Here is a 17,481-nt window from a genome sequence, read left to right on the forward strand (position 1 = left end):
ACAGATCTCTTAAAATCTGTATTTCCCTTACTCTCTTTCATATGCAGTTATTTTCAAATTATTTTAAAGTGTAACCAGTAGCAAGATATCCATTATGGATCTAGAATCATAATGTGTTTATAGTCACTTGAATATGTCTTCAAATACTATGCAGAATATATGTCATTTTTTAGTCTTAAAGTAACTTGTAAAATGTTTATATATTTATTCATTATTGCTGGGCTCATGAAATGTCTATTTACTTTAAAAAGTGTGAATTAATTTAAACATATCCTAAACAATAAGCTAGAATTTCCACCTGCATGAATTATTCTGTTCAAATATTGTTAAAGCCTACTCTCTGAGGGCAATGTACAGGGTTTTGGGGATACCCTTTTGAGCATAGGAAGAATCTCATTTTCATAGAGGTGGGTTGGTTGAAATTAAAAAACAAGACTGCTAGAATTCAAAGGGATCTTTTTGATCATTTATTTTTCTATACACAAATGAGAAAACAGAGGACCAGAAGGATTAGAAAATTTGTGCCAGACTGAAGCTGATAAGTAACAGTATTGAGATCCCAAGGTCCCTGACCCCCAATGCAGTGTTCTTTCCAATATGCCACCAAGGGCTATAGGAATGGCTCTAATTTTTCCTCCTTCATATAACTCACTTTCCCAGCTCCTAATCTCTTGCATAACACACTTTCTCAGCTCCCAGTCTCCTGCTACAGTTTGAAAAGCAATGTGCAATTCCTGGAATATATAAGCTAGTTCATCCCCCTTGTGCTTTTGAACACACTTGTCCCTCTTGGAGAGAATTGAAGTGGGGATGCCAGTTGCAGTATACGAAGGCGTTGAATTACACAACTTCTAAGCTTCCTTGTGATGTAAAAATTCCTTATTCTGTATAAACTTGCTGTAGAATTTATTGTCACTTCTAAATATTAAATATTATTTATAGGTGCTATATAATTAAATGTATATTATATATGTGTATTGTAGAGTAATATGCATGCATTCTGAATATACGCCAAAGTAACTTATCAGTAAAAACATAGATACAAAGTTGATAACTTAGGCACCAGAAGCATCGGGTTCAAAACTGACATTTCAAAAGTGCCTCCTACATGTATAATTGCCCTAAGTCATTCAGTTATTGCCTGAATAGGCAGAGGAATCAAGTGCTGCACTGTAAAATGACAGCATGGAATAACGAGCACTCACTGGATTTTAAAACCTGACTCTCAATCTAGATTCTGTTACGTTTGGCAATGTACCCTTGGGAAATTCACCAAACATCTCTAGATCCCAAACTCTTCATCTGTTAAATGAGGACAATATGACACCGAACTCAGCACACATAGGACAAAAATGTGATAACATAATTAAACATACATAAGACATAGTAGGTGCTCAGTGTTAGCTGACTTGGAGTTCTGAACCTTCCCTATAAAAATAAAGTGTACTCCTCTCTCCTGAAATTATGAGTTCCTCAACGACTACAATACCTTACCACCTCCCATTAGACACATAAACATCACCACGCACACAAGTATATGTATGTGCATGCGCGCGTGCGTGCACACACACACACTCATAGAAATACTGGAAGTACTGGAAACCCAAGCTTCTATTCCCGAGAAGCAAGGAAGGAGACCCCTGCAAATCAAGAAAAACAGCTGAAGCCAATAATCCCTGTTTTTCAGTTAATGAACCTAAATTTGTGTTCTAAAAAAGAGTGGATTTATATTAGGAAAAAAGTGTTCTTTCACCTAAGAATCCACTTGATCACTTGACAATCCACCAAATCCACCAATCTGACCTGTTATATCACATATAATATGACCTGCTATATCCTAATTTTTATGTGATTCCTTTTGGACCCACAATGAAAGGCTATCTACACAGGCAGAAACATTGACATAGGGCTAAGTTACTCAGGAAAACACATATTATTTCCATTCCTTTTACAAATTTGAGAACTCTCCAAGAGTCTAATTCTAACTTCTTTTGCATCACATTATTATCCAATTCAAAGCTGTTATTATTCACAGACTACAAATTAAAATCTAAATCCTTAACATCTGCAGATTTTTGCATCTTTGATAATTAATTAATAGGTACAAAATAAATTGGTTGATAAATGAAACAAATGAACACTATTTCATTTGTATGTTTTCCTACTTACATTTAAAGATAATCATTAAAGGAAGAAAACACTGCTGCAAAAAGTATAATATATCTCAAAGCCAAATTTGTGATTTTAAATTTGTAGAAACTTTAGAATATCTAAGCTACTGCTTACATTTTACTACTGAAATTTACTTCACTGTCATTAGAGGTAAGATATATGTGTGAAAACTAAAATAATTCAGTGTGCTCTGTATTTTCATTACAGAGCTTTTGTTTTTATTTTGTTCAAATAAATGGAGAATATGAGATATAATCTGGAAATCATATTTTTGAAGTTTTGAGCCTTACCTGTTTTTTAAAGATTTCCCCTTGAGGGGTTACAAGACACTTTTCTGTAGTCAAAATTTTCATAAACAATATGGTTAGTTGCAATTTTACATTGAAAAATATCATAGAGTAATAATATAGACTTAATGATAAAAAAGTATTAACTAGACAAACATTAGTGGAACAGCAACAGGGAGAGGAAGGGAAGGAAAACAAAATTTTAAGAAAAGACTGTTTAGTCATTTCAAGTTTCAATCCGTTTACTTCCAAGTGCTCAGGGCAGCAATAGTGAAATATACAACCTTAAAAACATAGTTTATAGTTTATTATTTAAATAACACTTCATTTTCCTACTGCCTGCAAATTATTAATTAAAATAATATCTCTTCCCTATTCTTCATCTTTTTTTCTTTTTCTTTTCTTTCTCCTTTTCTAGCACTTGATTCTCTCTCCTTCTATATCAACTCATAATCTGATGTTTCCTCTTCAGTGAAGTATTTTGTATGCTGGTAAACATGAAAGTAATATTATTCAGATTTACTGCTGGTGCTGTACCTAGCGATTTTATTTGAATTTATTGATACTTGTCTGTCATTCCTAACTACCCTACAGTAACTGTCAAAAGGTGAAGTTCTGAATATTAACCCAAGGAAATATTTGAAATATGTAAATGAAAATATTTTATCTCACACACACACACACACACACACACTTCTCTCCTACCTAAACTTCTTATCTCATAAAAGAGCATCTGATGCCAGAGCATGAAAAGTGTATTAAGAGCTTAACATCAGTATTAATAACTCAGATTTAAAACTCTTAGCAATTAATTAAGATTAATGACAACAGTCATCCCCTTTTCTCCAGTGTAACACTTCCTCACATTTTTCCAGTCTCCCGTTCATGAGCCCCTCCATGCTCATTTCAGGCTGTGAAAATCAAAGGTCCTGAAACTTTGATCCTGTTATCTGCTGCTTTTTGTATCTGAGATTAAGGAAGTAGTCATCGGCAAATTTACAACGAACAGTTCAGACAGCTGTCCTACTTTAAGCAGTTAATGGAAAAGGAACTAATCTAGTTAAGAGCATAAGACTAGTTCATAAATCTGGATTCAGAGGACAGTTAAAACCGTCCCACCTCTTCTGGAGAGTAGTAACTGAATTAAATTCTCTTCTCACTGTTTGTTGAGAAGAGCCAGCATTTCTGTAAACTGGACTAATGAGGCACTCAGAGTTAACATAAGCCATATATAGGCCAGCACCATAAATGATTATGCAAAAGATTAATTAAGATTAAAATATATGATTTGGCTAGGACAAATACAGATCTCACAAGAATTCCGATCACTGAAAATTTTTCTTAAATAGAATATGAAATAAAGATCAAATCTGTTTTAAAAAAGTGAAAAAAACGCAACCGCAAGCAAAAAAAAAAAAATTCTGAAAAAGACAATAAAAATCAAACGCCTTCATTTGTTCAAAATTTAGCCTAAAGGAAAATAGTTGTGTTGTGTTTTTATAATTCAGAAAATGTTCAATAGATTTAATTATAATTTAAAAATTAATCATCCAAAATGACTAACTTTAGCCCCATATAAACAACATTTTTATGTATCAGCATTCTCAGCCATATTTTTGTAAATAATTCAAACTTGTTAAATTTCAGAATTGTTCTGTCTTAATTTTCTCAGTAGCTTAATTTTATAAGTAGTAAAATAATAAGTATAGATAACAGAAATGTTTAAATTCTACAAATTCAAATGATATCCCTCTTATGAATCACTAGGATCTAATGCACATATTCATTAATGTATAATTTATACTCTTAATTATAATAAAACTAAGAGGAACTCTAATATACAAAATTCTGTTCCTCGAATCAATATCTCATGCATATTACAGGGTAATTATGTTATCTGATGGCATAGGACACTGTAACCAGAATTAGAAAGTTAAAATCTTGACCCTGCTCACGGAGCTGTGGGAACCACAGTGGTGTGCTTAAGTCTCGTGGGCCTCAGTTTAGATACATCTGGTGAAGGATAGAGCAAATGATTGAGAGAAAAGTTATATAACTACAATCTGAAAAACATACATGAGGAAAATGGCTAAGTCCCATTAAACACAGACAATGTAGTGACAACAGGGCGTCGAAGCGGAAAATTCATATAAGCTCTCAGAGACACGCAAGTGGAATTCAGGAGGGAAGGTCGCATTGTCTAAGAATGATGTCTAACGATGTCTCTAATGATGAGGACAAAGCAGTGGAAGTCTCAATCAACGTTAGGAAGTCAGACAAGGGAGAGAAATGAAAGAATTAGAGAATGATAATGGGAGAGTAATTCCTCTACTCCAGAAATTTATCTGTATGCTATGTATGTAAACATGCGATTTGAATGTTTTATTGAAATGTTTTACAGACTTACTAACTCTTTCAGGCAACTAATATTTGAGATGGTCATATGTGCGTGTATCTGTGTGTGTGTGTCTCACCAATCTGCACTAGGTTCGGCCTTAAAGCTATTTAAATAAAATACAGTGAATTCATAATTAACTATTAAGAAATCATTCATGTCAGGAAATGGCTCTAGGAAACAAAAGTGCTTGATTTAAAAAAAAATTACAAAACTCTAATATGATTCAAAACAAAAGTATAATTAGTACTGGATATGATTATGAAATTTAATATATATTGTGTATTATTTTCAGTATACTAACCTGCTTGCTAAGAAGCATTATGGGAACCTAAAGTATCTTTCTGCCACATTTTCCAAGTAAAAAGAGCTCTTCAAGGAGAAAGAGATGATGTATATTAGGGAATGAAATTATTGTGAAATGGCAATGAGTTTGTAGAAACTATCCCAACTTTATAAGTTTTTTAAAAGCATAAGGAGAAAAAAGTCTTGTAATTATTTGAAATTAAGAAAGTGTTAACTCAAAGTCAGAAAAAATAAAATGGTAAACAAATGTCCACGGGTATTCTTTCATTTCTCCTTATTTTCTGTTTCCTTCTCTTTTTTTTGTTATTTGCAAAGTTTGAAAAATAAATTATTTATTTTATACCTCAAAATTATATCAGTTTCAAAATTCTTAAATGTGTGAGGTTGGAATTTGATTCAGAGTACAATCAGTGGAAAATATAAATAAAAATGATATGGAAAAATTTGTCAAGAAATTACTTAGAGAATATAATTATTACTATTGAATACTACTATATATTAGTTTCTATGTTATACAAATCCTAGTGTTTTATTTATAAATAAAAATGAAAGATATTTAGCAAAGTTAAAAAGGCATTTATAAGTACATTTTTAGGAATAAAGGGACAATAAAAGCTTCCTACTCAAGCCAATTTCCTTAACTGAGTTATAAAGCTTTCCTTAAACTAAACTTATAAATGAGGTTCTGGTAGACATAAAGGCACCATCATAATGCAACAAACTGTCTACAAAAAAATGCACTTTATTCCCCCTCGGACTGGGTCTTCTGAGCTCTAAATTTAAAAATGAGTATTTAACGCATGTAGAATCATGTAGATTTTTGTAAATTATTAGAAATTATAGTAATTTATTTAAATACATATTTAAGCCTTTGTAATAAAAAGTATATAAAAACTATACACAAAGTAACCAAAAAACAGGGGAAAAAAAGGTTAAAATTGTATGTGTTGACATTTCTGCTCCCCGTTGGATGATTTAATTCATGTCTTCAAGGTATTCTACATCACAGGCATATGTTGAGCCTCAGAAAATAATGTGTTTAGTCCTGAACCACCAAGACATTTCAAAAGTTTTTTTTTTTTTTTTTTTTCAGATAGGATCTTGCTTTGTCACCCAGGCTGGAGTGCAATAGTGTGATCATGGCTTACTGTAGCCTTGACATCTCTGGCTCAAGCAATCCTCCCACCTCAGCTTCCCAAGTAGCTGGTACTATAGGCATGTTCCACTCTGTCAGGCTAATATTTTGTAATTTTTGTTTGTAATTTTTGGTCTCCCTATGTTGCCCAGGCTGGTCTCAAACTCCTGGACTCAAGGGATTCTCTCATCTCTGCCTCCCAAAGTGTTGGGATTGCAGGTGTAAGCCCCACACGCAGCGAACAGTATTCCTTCAGAGTGCCAAAGCTCACTGATGATGATGGAAAGAAGTTACATTTCTAAAATCAGTGCATTGAGAAGCGGTATTTACACTAATTATTTTTTGTTTCTTGTTTATCAAAAATTTGCTGATTTTTAATCAAGATAAATATTTATCTAAACTTGGAAATTAATACATAAAATGTATATGATTCTACTAAATAGCTAATAATGCCTATATGGGGAGGGAAGACAACCAAGTACCCAAGTTCTGTTTATAGGTTCTTTGAAAAAAAATAAATTTTTTGGTAATTTAAATGATTAAATTTTGCATATTCTGCATTTCAGTTCAGGAAACCAGACTGAGTCAACACCTTTGCCAACTTATATGCCTAATTAAGAGATTATTTTATTGAAACTAAGAAATGTTATCAAAAAGCATTCTATTTCATGAATTTATTTTCCACTGATACAGTTGATGATATACACAGTGAGCAAATATGTTCTATAAGAATACAGACATAGTTATAAACATGCTATATGCACACACTCCTAAAACAGTCAGTGGGACAGTAGTAATAATGGCATGTTCATGAGATGGATTTTTCTTGTAAAAATTTATCTTTCAAATATGCAAAAACTTAAGTTAATTACTTCCATTAATTTAAACGGAATATGATGGTATTTTAAAGATGTCCCGAAAGGTAAAGGCCAAAGATAATAATAATTAAAGATAATATAAAGAACGGAAAAGTCTAGTGGTATTATTTTCCAGCTTTGTTGCATCAGAATTGCCCTAAAAAAAACTATAACAAATTTCAGATCTTACATAAATAAAAGGTTTAGAGTTTTTTAAACATTTTACGTTTTCTACTCTCACTTTAACATGTAGAAGGAAATGAATAAAAATACATGGGCATTTTATGTATGATAGGACTGACTCAATTAGGCTACAATAAAGGGTTTTTTTTTTTCTAAAGCCCCTAAAATCTGTTACAAAGTTCAGCTATATGGCACAAAATATTTGGATGGAAACTAAAAACTAAATCTAAGAACGTAGTCGTTTTTAAAAACAATGATTTATGGGGTAATAATATTGACCAGCCCAGGCTATCAATGTAAATATATTTTAATGATTTTTTTAAAGAATGCAGTCATTAGCAGCATAATTCTAGGCACTGAAGACATTTGAAGCATCAAATCAATTGAGTGAAGGTTTCAATCTGCTCTGAAAGACCCACTAGTGGTTACACTTCGCAACTGTGTTGGGAACATAATGGCAGTATGATGCAGAACCCCTACTATCCAGATGTTTATTCTACTTGAAGATGACGTGGTTTAAGAGTGCTAAGCACTGGGTGATTTGTAAACATAATGGAGTACAGAGCCATCCTTGAGAAGGCTGGAATCACTTAAGAAGCTACCATTAAAAAGGGCAAGGCCAGTGTGAGCCTGAAAATTTAGATGCAGGACTGAAAGGCACGAACATAAGTCTAACTAGAGATGTAAACAAGAGGTAGAACCCAAAGCCTTTGCCTTTGAGGTTATCAGGCTTCTCTGGTTCCTTTTAAGTGACCTGTGCAACCTACCTTCTCTGATATTTTTGTGGGTTTTGCTGTACACTTAAAAAATTGGAGGATTGAGACAGTGTTCTGTCAGACTGAATATTCTTGAGAAAGCAACCGCCATCAATCATTTCAAAAAAATGAAATTATCTGCATAACTGACAAAAGTCCTCTCAATATACTGAAAAATATTTATGTTGCTTATTTCAACAAGACATAAAAACTTTGCCACATACTACCATTTGCCCTTAGGCCATTGCTCCCTGGCTACTTCCCTCTCCAAAGGATACTTTTGAGTCAGCAGCAATCCTTTTTCTCAAGAAAGGGAGCCTGAATTATACAAATGATAATAGCTTACGTTACTATAGAATCTTTATTGTCTTACCATTCCCAGTATCTCTTTCGTATCAGGCTAATATTTTAACTAATTCTATTATGCCATATTTACGTGTGCAAAATTAAGGAGTTTTTGTAGTATTTCCATTGAAAAGTCAACAAATTCTTGAATATTTTGTATCTAGCTGAATGTAGGTAGTAGAGGAGGAGAATCGCCCATAAAGAAAATGTTTGCTTACTTCTGACTTAACATTTTATTTTTTTATATGCAACTATAGGAATGAAGTCTTTATGAATAGGAATCAATTAAAGTCAATATAATTTTGTAAATTTTGTTTTACTAAAAAATTACATCCATCTGCAAAAAAATCTAATTCAATTTCATCTCCGTGTAATAAGAAACCTTATAAGTTTAAAAACAAATGGTGGATGTACTTGACGAGTGTTACTAGGATTCTTCAACTGCTGTATACACACTTTTATGTCTGCTTGCTGGTGAAGGAGGGACTGCCTTCTGAAGGTTAACATAACCTCAATTACAGCCAAGAAGCTCCTTGGAGATTTAATTGGTTTGTGGAACTACTCCAAAACTAGTGCTGCGCTTTCTTCTTTCTTTGCCTTTCTGCTTCTCTAACTCTCTCTTTTCAAATCAAAAAGGAGAACGCATGGTAATGCATCATTTATAAATTACCTTGTTACTGCGAAAAACAAAACACTGCTTTGAAAACCAAACAAACTCCTGCTGCGGACTCCGGCATGTTTGATGGAGGCCCTTCAAAAGAGTCCACGGCTTAATGGAGGTTGTTTATGTGGAGACTTCGATCTGTACCTGCTGTCCCCTGTCACTCCCTGGAAACTTGGCGGCAGATGTTGCAGCGTTAAGTTGTCTCTGAAGTGGTTTTCTGTCCTCGTCTCCCCACCGCAACGGAGTCAAACTACATTAGATCTCTTATTTGTGCCTAAGGCAAGTTTGGGAGCGCAGCTGTGTCCACCCCTACTCCTACCTTTGGTGTTTCAGGCCTCCAGGCAGCGAGAGTGAGACCAAAACGGTTCTGCCGCTCTCAACTACCTCCGCTGACAATCCGGCCGCTCGCTGCGGGCTGGGGAGGCCGCTGCCGCCGCTGCAAACAGATGTCAGCGACAACCTGCTAGCTTACACCTGGACGCGCGGCCCTCACCTCGCGCGCCGCGCTGAAACATTCATGACTCGGAGGACTTCCCGCCGCAATCAAAGCCCGGGCCCGGCGTGCGGCCCACGGACCCCGCCACCTCAGCGGGAGCTGGCGCGCGGAAGAGAGCGCGAGAGAGGGCCCGAGCGGGAGACTGCTCGCCTGCTTTGATACTTTATGCCTGAACTTCAATTACTTGATCAAGGACTTCAATTCAGCAGTGAATTCTTCCGCAAACGAGCTCGGTGCGACCTCCGAGCCATAAAAGGGGCGCATTTGGCTAGAAATTCACCGTGATGGGACTTACATAGTAAATGTGCGTGATTCTGGGTTGAATTCTAGGAACGCTGATTTGTTTATACAACTAAACCTGAGTCTCCAGAGGCAGAATCTGCAGTAAACAATTATAAATAAATGACATGATTGTTTTCCTAGGTAGAAAACATGCTGTTGACTAGGCAGAGGTAGTGTTATTTAGAACCATTAGCCACAACCTGAAAACAACTGTTTTATTGTCTCTCAAGTGGCATGAAGTTTGTTTTGCCTTTTTTTAGTCACTATCACTTCCTTTAAAAATCAGATATGAGAAAGGATTCTCATTTACTTCTTGACAATACACATCAAGCTACATCCATTTCTATCTTAAAAAATTGTTTAGTCTTCCTGATTTCTAAAGTGTACAAATTCCTTTATAATCACATACATGGAACTTGTATACCTGTACAAATACTTCATAAGAAGCATAATCAAAAGTAAATATTATGCATTTATACACACACAAACCATTATGAGCACAGAAAACACAGGAAGATAAAATTATTTGCAAAATATATTCACCAATTTATATGTTGATAAGAAAGTTTATTTTTAAAAGAATTGACTTTAACAGACAATAACATTTGTTCCAGTGAACTTTTTGCAAATGCAGAGACAATTCTTTTAGAGGGAATCAGTGTATCTAATCTAAGCGGATACAATGTTATTTACAAATTTCCTAATATTCCCAATATCAGATAATTTGTTGAGAAGATAGATTTGTTGATATAAAAGTGATACACACTTTCAAAGGGCAATGGACATCTCTTAAAAATATAAAATCTTTCATGAGTTGGTCTAAGCTCAATGTTTTTCATTTAATCAGATTGTGATTGACATTAGGGATGTAAGTTTGCAAATAATAGGATTTCACCCTTGTTTAGAGCCCAATTGTAGGTGTGTGTGATTATTTAAAGCTAACAAAAGAACTCTAGGACTAATTTTTCTCATTCAATGAATGACTATACTAGGACTTAGACAGACAGACAGACACACACACACACACACACACACACATACACTACTCTGAGGTCAATTCATTTTCTCCTTTCTTCAAGCAAATATAAATGTAGATGGATAGGCAGTTATTCAAAGAACAGCCAGAGAAGTAGAGGATACTACCACTTGGGCATTGTAATTCCCTAAATTTTAATTTTCTTTAGTTCATGTAATTCCATGAGATAAACCACATCTATATAAACTAAATTAGTAAAAACCATAAGGTTTAGTAACTTTAATTTTTTACCAACCACAGTAAGTAGAAGGTAATGGTGAGCTATGGATGTCTTCTTATGCATAAAGCATTACCAAAGCAGATCATCCTATTTTAATATCATGCATCAAAATTAGCTGTGCCAAATATACTCTGAATTCCTGATACTCTTCCTGCCTCTGGGTCATTATTTTCTGAATAGGTAAATTACTGTAAGTTCCCAAATGAAAGATAACTCTAAAGCAAAAAAGAACCGAAATTTAAGAAATATTATGTGCTCTTTCTACAAAATAGAAATAAAATTTGTAGGATATTAGAGTCTCAATACAGATTACATCACTGCCCCATGCAAAAATAATTTTACTTAAACAAATAATTAAATATTACCTTTTGGATAATATTTTTATGTTTGCATTATTTTGGAGACTTAAAATTCACTGAAATATTTATCATGATTAAGTGCCCTATGATTGCTGCAGATTCTTTTTGGCATAAGTATCACAGAGTCAAACAGTTGCCTTTGTCAATAAAGATATTTACTGTGCTGGTGACTATAAGAATAGGACAACTAAAGGCTTCATTTGTTCACAAGAAGCCAGCTGAAAATTAACATAAAAATGTATAAACTAGTATAAGAAACTGTCAAAACAAAGTGAAAGCATAGTGGAAATAAATGTATTTAAGAAGAAACAGAGAAAAAAGAAGGAAGGAAGGAAGGAAGGAAGGAAAGAAGGGAGGGAAAAAGGGAGGTGGGAAGGAAGGGAGGTATGATAGCATTTTAGAGACAGTTAAATCAAAACAGTACGATTTCTTAATACATCCTGTAAACTTAAAAAATGTTGGGCCCTTCAATTATCCTAATAATGTACAGAAAGCTATTTCACTAAAGTAGTGGAATAATTCTTGCTGTGTATTTTTATGATCTAATCTCTGGACAGATGTAGGTTAAGGTTTATATGTGTGTGGGATAGGGAATTTAAATGGGAGTTAATTTTATGAAATAAAGAAGACCTGGTTGATGATGTAGAGTTGACATAAAATCAGATTTTTTTTTTTTTTTTTTTTTTTTTGAGACAGGGTGTCCCTCTGTTGCCCAGGCTGGAGCGCAGTGGTGCAATCTCAGCTCACTACTGCAACCTTCACCTCCTGGGTTCAAGTGGTTCTTCTACCTCAGCCTCCTGAGTAGCTGGGACTACAGGTGTGCCCCACCATGCCTGGCTAATTTTTATATTTTTTGGTAGAGACAGGGTTTCACCATGTTGGCCAGGCTAGTCTCCAACTCCTGGCCTCAAGTGATCCACCTGCCTTGGCCTCCCAAAGTACTGGGATTACAGGTGTGAGCCACCACACCTGGACACATTTGGATATTCTTAATAATTTTTTGTGAAACGTTGAAAATGGAAAGCTGGGGAATAAAAATGTTGTGGGGGTGGGGGCAAAGATTTCTCAAGTTGTCTAAAAGGTAAAGGTCATATGCTGATAACTACAGACTTGACATAAAACCTCAGTCTAAAACAAAATAATAAATATTATAAAGAAAAACTAGCAAGAAACATAAAGGCAAAACAGCAAATCATGCCAAGCTTACCTGATTTTCTTGAGTGAAGAATGTGTGGTTGGGTTTGGTTGGATGGGTGAATAGATAGATACACTTATACCTTAAATTCAGCAAGGAATTTAACAAAATTTATTAAATATCCTTGTAAATCATGTAGTAAACTGAATTTGTACTGTTGGGTAGGTTCCTAGCTTTAACATAGTAATGTCACTTAACTGTGCAGCATCCATCTGTGAGGAAGGGCTCTCATGGGATGCCACACTGAGGTTTCAACATTGGCTTGAAATAAAAATTTGCAGGTAAGAAAACATCAGAAGCACTAAAGCTAAAATGAATAGGTATGACGATAAAAGATTAACTCAGACTGCATCAGGCACACATAGAATCATAATATGTATCTGATAAAAAAACAAATCAATTAATTGAATCAACAACTGATGTTTACTAAGCCTGAAGTCCTGTACTTAAGTAAAAACAAATTTTTCAAAAGGCATAAATAGCATAGATGTAGAGTAGAAAAAGTGGGGTTTTAATTAACCTCACATAATAAACGTCAACTATATTTTATCGATACCTCTGAGGTTCAGAATCTTTCAAAGCTGAAAGTTCTATCCCACATTTGTCACCAAAATTCATTTGGAAGCAATGAATTTTATAATTCATATATATTAAAATATAATAGAAAAATGTCTGAATAATATGGTTAGGAAATGATGCTTTACATAATATTTGATACATAGACTATATCATATTCCTAAAATCAGAAAAATCCTGAATTTTGAAATAATATGACCTCAAGAGTTACAAAAAAGGCTTTGGACTTATCTTAGACAAAAGTGTGACCATATCGATTAAAAAAAGAAAAGAAAAGAAAAAGGAAGAAAATCTTGGTCAAAATAATGGAAAGGGAAGTATTATTCTTCAAACATGAAAAAATAAATAATTTCACCTGCTGGGGCAACATTTGAAATATTACAGCATTATAATTTAAGAAGAATGTTAAATCCATTTCGTATCTAACAGAGTACCTGATATATGTTAGGCACTACGTAAATATTTGTTGAATGAATGACTATAATGCATCATTTTAAAAACTAAACATACCAATTTATCGAAACTCACATTTCTTCTTTTCTATTCCCAGTGAATCTTTCTGGTTTTCACTTCCGAATCCCAGATTATCTAGCAAACCATGAATTACTGCCTCAGTGACTTTGCTCATGATGCCACATCTATGGAAATGCTCATTCTAGCTATTTCCTACCTATATTCAAAGGCAGAGCACCTATATTTTTGAAGAAGCTTTCCCTAATCTCTCTTTAGGGAGAGCTAGTTTTTATTTTTCTATTCACTCAAGAGTACCCAGAACACATTCCAGAATAAATCTTATTTTTGCACATGTCTTGTTTCCCAAACAAAGTTTAGGTTTCTTAAGGGCAGAGGCTGCTGTTTGTTTCTACCCTTCGATATCACCTGATGCCATTGCTTGTACATATTTATAATCCAAAAATTATTGAATTGAATCAAAATTAATAGGAATAATGAAAGACTATAAACTAAATTGCAATCATGACAGTTAAAAGAAAATATAAAGTTTTAGCAAGAGAGCTGAGACCACTGTCTGTTTTTGTTGGCTAGTATATATTCAATGTTAGCTCAATGCCCAGCACTTAATAAAGTGAAAATTATTGAACAAATAAACTAGTGTCTAACCTGGGGAATAAAAACTAAGATGATGCATGAAAACAATTTTAAAACACGTGAAGTTAACATGTAGCATGTAGAAGAGGAAGAAGAGTTAGTACATGTTGTTCCAGTACAGAACTCCGGATCACAGATGAATTTTAAAAGATACAAATGTCATTATGTGAAAACTTTTTATGAAGAACCACAGTGATTGGATAATGAAAGAGGCTGCTTTATAAACCAACTAGTTCTCTCTACTTACGGTCTTAGCAAACAGTAAATGATGATCCATTGGGAAAATTCCAGGAATAAATTTTCTCAAATTGGATTTTTAAAAAATCCCCTGAAGCTGAAGTTCATGAAGCTTATTCCCTTGTTAAAACAGAGCAATGTTCATGTTGACACACAATGAACCAATTCTACTGAGGTAGGAGGCAGTACTGGATTCTGGAGGTGAGGCTTGACACCAGACCTAATTGCTGATTAACTAAAACAGGGACGGGGCAAAAACACTTTCCCATACGACACACTGACGAGGGTGCCATGTCAGTTTGCCATTGCCATGGCAACACCCAGAAGTTACCACCACTTTCCATGACAACGACCCAACGACCCAGAAGTTGTCACACCTTTTCTAGAAATGTCTGCATGATCCACCCCTTAATTATCATATAATTAAAAGTGGATATCAATGTGACTACAGAACTGCTTCTGAGCTGCTCCTCTGGGCACACTGCCTATAGGGTAGCCCTGCTCCGCAAGGAGTAGTACCTCCGCTGCTGCTATGCACTGTCGCTTCAATAAAAGTTGCTAACACCTCTGGCTCACCCTTGAATTCTTTTCTAGATGAAGCCAGGAAACTTCCGGGGCTAAGCTCCAATTTGGGAACCCTCCTGCCCTGCATCAGATTCCTTCTTAGGTGAAGTTAAGAACTCTCCCAGGCTGAGCTTCAATTTTGGGGCTCCCCTGCCCTGCATCACTACTGTTATGAACTGTACTGTCTCTGAACCAAATCTAACCATTGTTACATACGAAAAGGTTTTAATCAATTTTTCTTACATCAATACAGTGGAAAATAGTACTAGTATATTACAGAAATTACAGAACTAGAGGAATTGTAGCCACATTTCCAAACAAAAATATAGCTTCAGACAGACTTCCCTGATGGGGAAAAATATATACATATACATATTGTGTGTGTGTGTGTATGTTTATCACCATCACAGATTTTTATAATGCTTTATAACTTTAAAGACACTTTTACATAATAGTCAAGAAATTCGATAACATCAACTGTTGAAGGCAGGGAACATACTTATACCTATAAAACAGATTCTGAGGCCTTTGCCCTAGGCCTTATTGCTACTAAATGCTACTAAATGCTAGAGAAGGACTTCAGCTACTAAATTCCAGTCTGTTGGAACATTGTGTCTTCAAAGTCAAGGGCTGATGCAATGATTGTGCTTATTAAAGTATGTGTACAAATGACCAGAATTGTAAAGAATTACTTGAAAAAGGAATGGTGTAAAAATGTAGTTTGAAGATGCATTCTAATAACAGGTACTTTATAGAAAACTCTATGTAATAGAAACCTACACTTGACAGTATTTCCTTCCTCAAGTTCAATAGGGCTTTAAAATCATTTTTTATTACTATTTCCCTGCCTTCATTATACTGACCCAAGCAGTTAGCTCTTTCTCAATACATTCCCATATACAAACCTCATCTCCTTCCTGAGGTCGCATCAAAGAAACCCGGTCATACTGCCGCCTCAACAAAGCCCAGAGAGCATCAAGACGACCCTAAGGGAAAATGAGACTTGTGAATTCCCAGAGAATGTACTCAATCTCTATGTACTGAATAAATGAAGACGTAAAACGAAGAAAATAAAATCATCTTTACCTTCATTTCTTTCATAAGGTAAACTAGTAAGTAATAAAAACCTTATTGCCAAGAAAGTATTCAGCTGCTAAGAGTGTACAATGAACGTCTGCAATTTGATCTACCCTCTTTAAAGTAGTTGGCGAGACGTGGTACTAAAAATGTTACAATGTCTCCAGAAGTTCTCAGTTAAATTACACAAAATTTGGACACGTACCTTAATTGGCGTGTACCATTTTGTCTGTGGAGGCTGGTGTGTGGGTTTGGGTCGCGGTGGTCTAGGCCTGATGGGTTCCTCTGTTTCTTCAGGAATCTTCACCACAGCATTTTTGGCTTTCTCTAGCCTTGCACCTTCCTCAGTAGATCCTTTATCACCCCAACGAACCTGTAAAACAAAGAGAGAGTACTGTTATAAGACATAAAGTGTCCTAGAGGAACAGGCTCTTATTGAGTCTATGGTCCTTTAGTTCACATCTCAGAGTAAAAAAAGAAGATGAGCAGGTATCCTAATTCCTAATTTCTCCTCTTCTGAGGCTGAATAGGTTTCTCACCACTCCTTACTGTATTTAATACTAAGATCCAAAAAAACAAAAAGACCCTTTGCAAAAATCTGAAGCCAACTAAATTTGAAGCAACCATTTTTCCATAGTTTTAAATAAAGAGTCCATTTGTGGTTTACATATGAAATGCATGACAGTGTGTAATCCTGTTCTCTAATTTGGTTTGCTCCCCTGCTAGCTAAACACATACCCATATGTAGTGATGACACTGGAAGAAATATATGAAAATGATGATAGTTAGCATTTACTGAGTGATTACTATGTGTCAGTCTGCATTTAATCCATACAAAAATGCAGTGAGATAGAGACTACATTTTATTCTTTCCAGATGAGGCACAAGGAGGTTAAGTGATGTGCCCAGAGCCAAACAGCTAGTAAGTGACGGGGCATGGATCTGAACATGGATAGAAATGGGTTAATAAGTTTCAAATGGGTTTGAATTTTACAAATGTATTTTATACAAAAGAGTTGCTTCTGCCAAACTTTTCATCACATTTGTTTAAGGCAAAAAGTATGATCTGAACATTTAGTTTTTGAAAGTAAAATAATTATATATGAGTTTTCTTTACTTTTTAGTTCTGCTTTGTAATGTAGTGTTCAGCCTTTAGTTCCCAAGTTCATCCGAGTATGCTTGTGTGGCATATGATTTTTTCATTGAGGAGGACAAATCTGAAAAGACTGCTTT

The 17,481-nt window shown here is 34.7% G+C and overlaps 1 protein-coding gene across 5 annotated transcripts in view; it reads right to left on the reverse strand.

Annotated features, from left to right (window-relative positions):
- ANTXR2 (ANTXR cell adhesion molecule 2) overlaps positions 1-17,481 on the reverse strand; it is a 154,285-nt gene that overhangs the window by 43,444 nt on the left and 93,360 nt on the right. For 2 of the 5 annotated variants that reach the window (XM_021938473.2, XM_021938471.2), the window contains exons 15-16: positions 16,454-16,621; positions 16,077-16,157 (exon numbers count right to left, since the gene is read on the reverse strand). In XM_021938473.2, the coding sequence (XP_021794165.1) occupies positions 16,077-16,157; positions 16,454-16,621 (249 nt within the window). Of the gene's footprint in view, positions 1-14,705; positions 16,158-16,453; positions 16,622-17,365; positions 17,478-17,481 lie in introns of those variants that run through there. The other 3 variants (XM_021938472.2, XM_021938469.2, XR_002522049.2) reach the window with 2 other exon arrangements.

This window comes from Papio anubis, chromosome 3 (genome assembly GCF_008728515.1).
Source record: "Papio anubis isolate 15944 chromosome 3, Panubis1.0, whole genome shotgun sequence".
NCBI lineage: Eukaryota > Metazoa > Chordata > Mammalia > Primates > Cercopithecidae > Papio > Papio anubis.